The sequence below is a fragment of the Pinus tabuliformis genome, chromosome 8 (assembly GCF_031772625.1).
Source record: "Pinus tabuliformis cultivar Carrire ecotype Pingquan chromosome 8, CPIR1, whole genome shotgun sequence".
In the NCBI taxonomy this organism is placed as follows: domain Eukaryota; kingdom Viridiplantae; phylum Streptophyta; class Pinopsida; order Pinales; family Pinaceae; genus Pinus; species Pinus tabuliformis.
The window spans coordinates 553,805,879-553,807,541 of NC_142294.1; the positions used below are offsets into that span (position 1 = coordinate 553,805,879).

General features: G+C 46.4%; 1 protein-coding gene across 1 annotated transcript; it reads right to left on the minus strand.

The window, feature by feature from the left end:
- Nucleotides 1-399: 399 nt before the first annotated feature.
- Nucleotides 400-1,209, minus strand: LOC149236661 (uncharacterized). The gene has a single exon (XM_089368987.1). The coding sequence runs from the start codon at nucleotides 1,207-1,209 to the stop codon at nucleotides 400-402; it is 810 nt and encodes a 269-aa protein (XP_089225113.1).
- Nucleotides 1,210-1,663: the final 454 nt, after the last annotated feature.

Here is a 1,663-nt window from a genome sequence, read left to right on the forward strand (position 1 = left end):
GCCTATCTTGATAGTTCTTTCGAGGGTGGTTTTCCTTCCTCGCTTTTTACTGTCTTTGGTGATGAACTTACCATCCCATTGACTTCCAATCTGGACTCCTAGAGAGTATTTTTTTTGTGCGCGATTGAGGACCTCCACCAGGTTGTCCACTTGTCGATTTGAGATTTTATCAAAGTTTCTTGATTTGCATGCCTGCTCTAGTCCTAGAATATCCAGTTCACCAATATCTATATTTTCAGGATCTTCCTCCATGAGTTGGGGCTCTTGATAGTCTTCAGCTGTTTCCTCTACTGCCTTTGAGCTGGGTGCTGGGTTGTCAACTTCCATTCCTTGGAAGGTCCAGTCTGGGAGCTTGGTTTGGGAGTGAGGGGTCATTTTTCTGAACAAGCTTCCCCCTGTCTATGGTGAAACCTCGGTTTGCTTCTCTTTGCTAGTTTCCTTGTCATTTAGAGGTAGGTTTTCAGGTTCTTGAATATCATCACTGGCTAGAGCAGCAAAACTATTGCTCGTCGAGGGTTTTGACAAGTTAGCTGGGTTGGTCCTGGTATTGGCTATCGATTTCTTATGACCTCTTCTGCGATTTACCACTTTGGTAAACCCATCAGGAGAAGGATTGTCTGGGTCCATTTGAGAAGGGGGCTTTCTGTTCAGAGGACAATCTCTATAGAGGTGACCCAGATCATGGCATTTCCTGCATCTAAATGGAACATGCTCATAATCTATCAACTGTATCCACTCAATATCATCATGGAAAAGACTTACCGTATCTGGTAGGGCTTTCTTGAGGTCCATGTAGACACAAATCCAGGCATATGATGTGTATATGCATAATTTTGTTTCCTCTGCTACTTTAATAAATTCGCCCAGAGCATTTCCGATCTCTTTTAGGGAATCTTCCTCCCAGTATTCCCAAGGTAGCGAATACAGTCTTATCCAGACAGGAGCACAACTGAGATCTTCCTTATCCGGATTGAAGCGTTCAACCCACCCTTTGAGGTATAGTCCTACGGAGTTAAAGAAGTACGGGCCTCCATCCAGAACCCTGTTACGATCTTCCAAGAAGTTAAACACAACTGTAAGAAAACCCTTTGGCCCTAGTTGCAGAGTGATGTGACCCTTTGTATTCCATTTGGAATTTATCCAGCCCCTTAGCGCCTTCTCAGTCGGCCAAAGTCCAATAAACTTGCCTATCAACGCATGATCCCTCATGAACTGTATTCTGGCATTGATTCTGTGACTAGGGAATTCCACTTTTGGCCTGTGAGTGGCCACTGGCTTGCATGTAGATGAGCTCGCTTTGGGCTTGTCCTTCTGAGGTTGTTCATTGTTCTAAAGTTCGCTGCTGTCCATGTTGTCCTCATTCTGCCTCTCTTCCTTGTCGTTATCTCCAACTTGCCGCTTTTGGCCATCGTCCTTTGGGGGAGGTGCAACGCCCTCCCCCTGAGGGGGTGGCATGATTCCTCCGATCACTTGCAGGAAGCTAAGTCTGCAGATCTGCCCAGGGTCTGTCAAGGCTGAACTCTGTCAGGGTTAGCCTGCCGTAGCAGGGGTTGCAGAAACCCTAGGACTAGCGAAGCCGTTTCCGCCCACACCGTCTCTCCTTCCGTCCAGCAAGCTCCTTGATTAGCTCGTAACTAACAAAGGCAAACATTTTACCTCAAAT

What these genes read in the sequence shown, in the direction of transcription:
- LOC149236661 (XM_089368987.1), bottom strand. Translation starts at nt 1,209, where the DNA reads ATGAGGGATCATGCGTTGATAGGCAAGTTTATTGGACTTTGGCCGACT.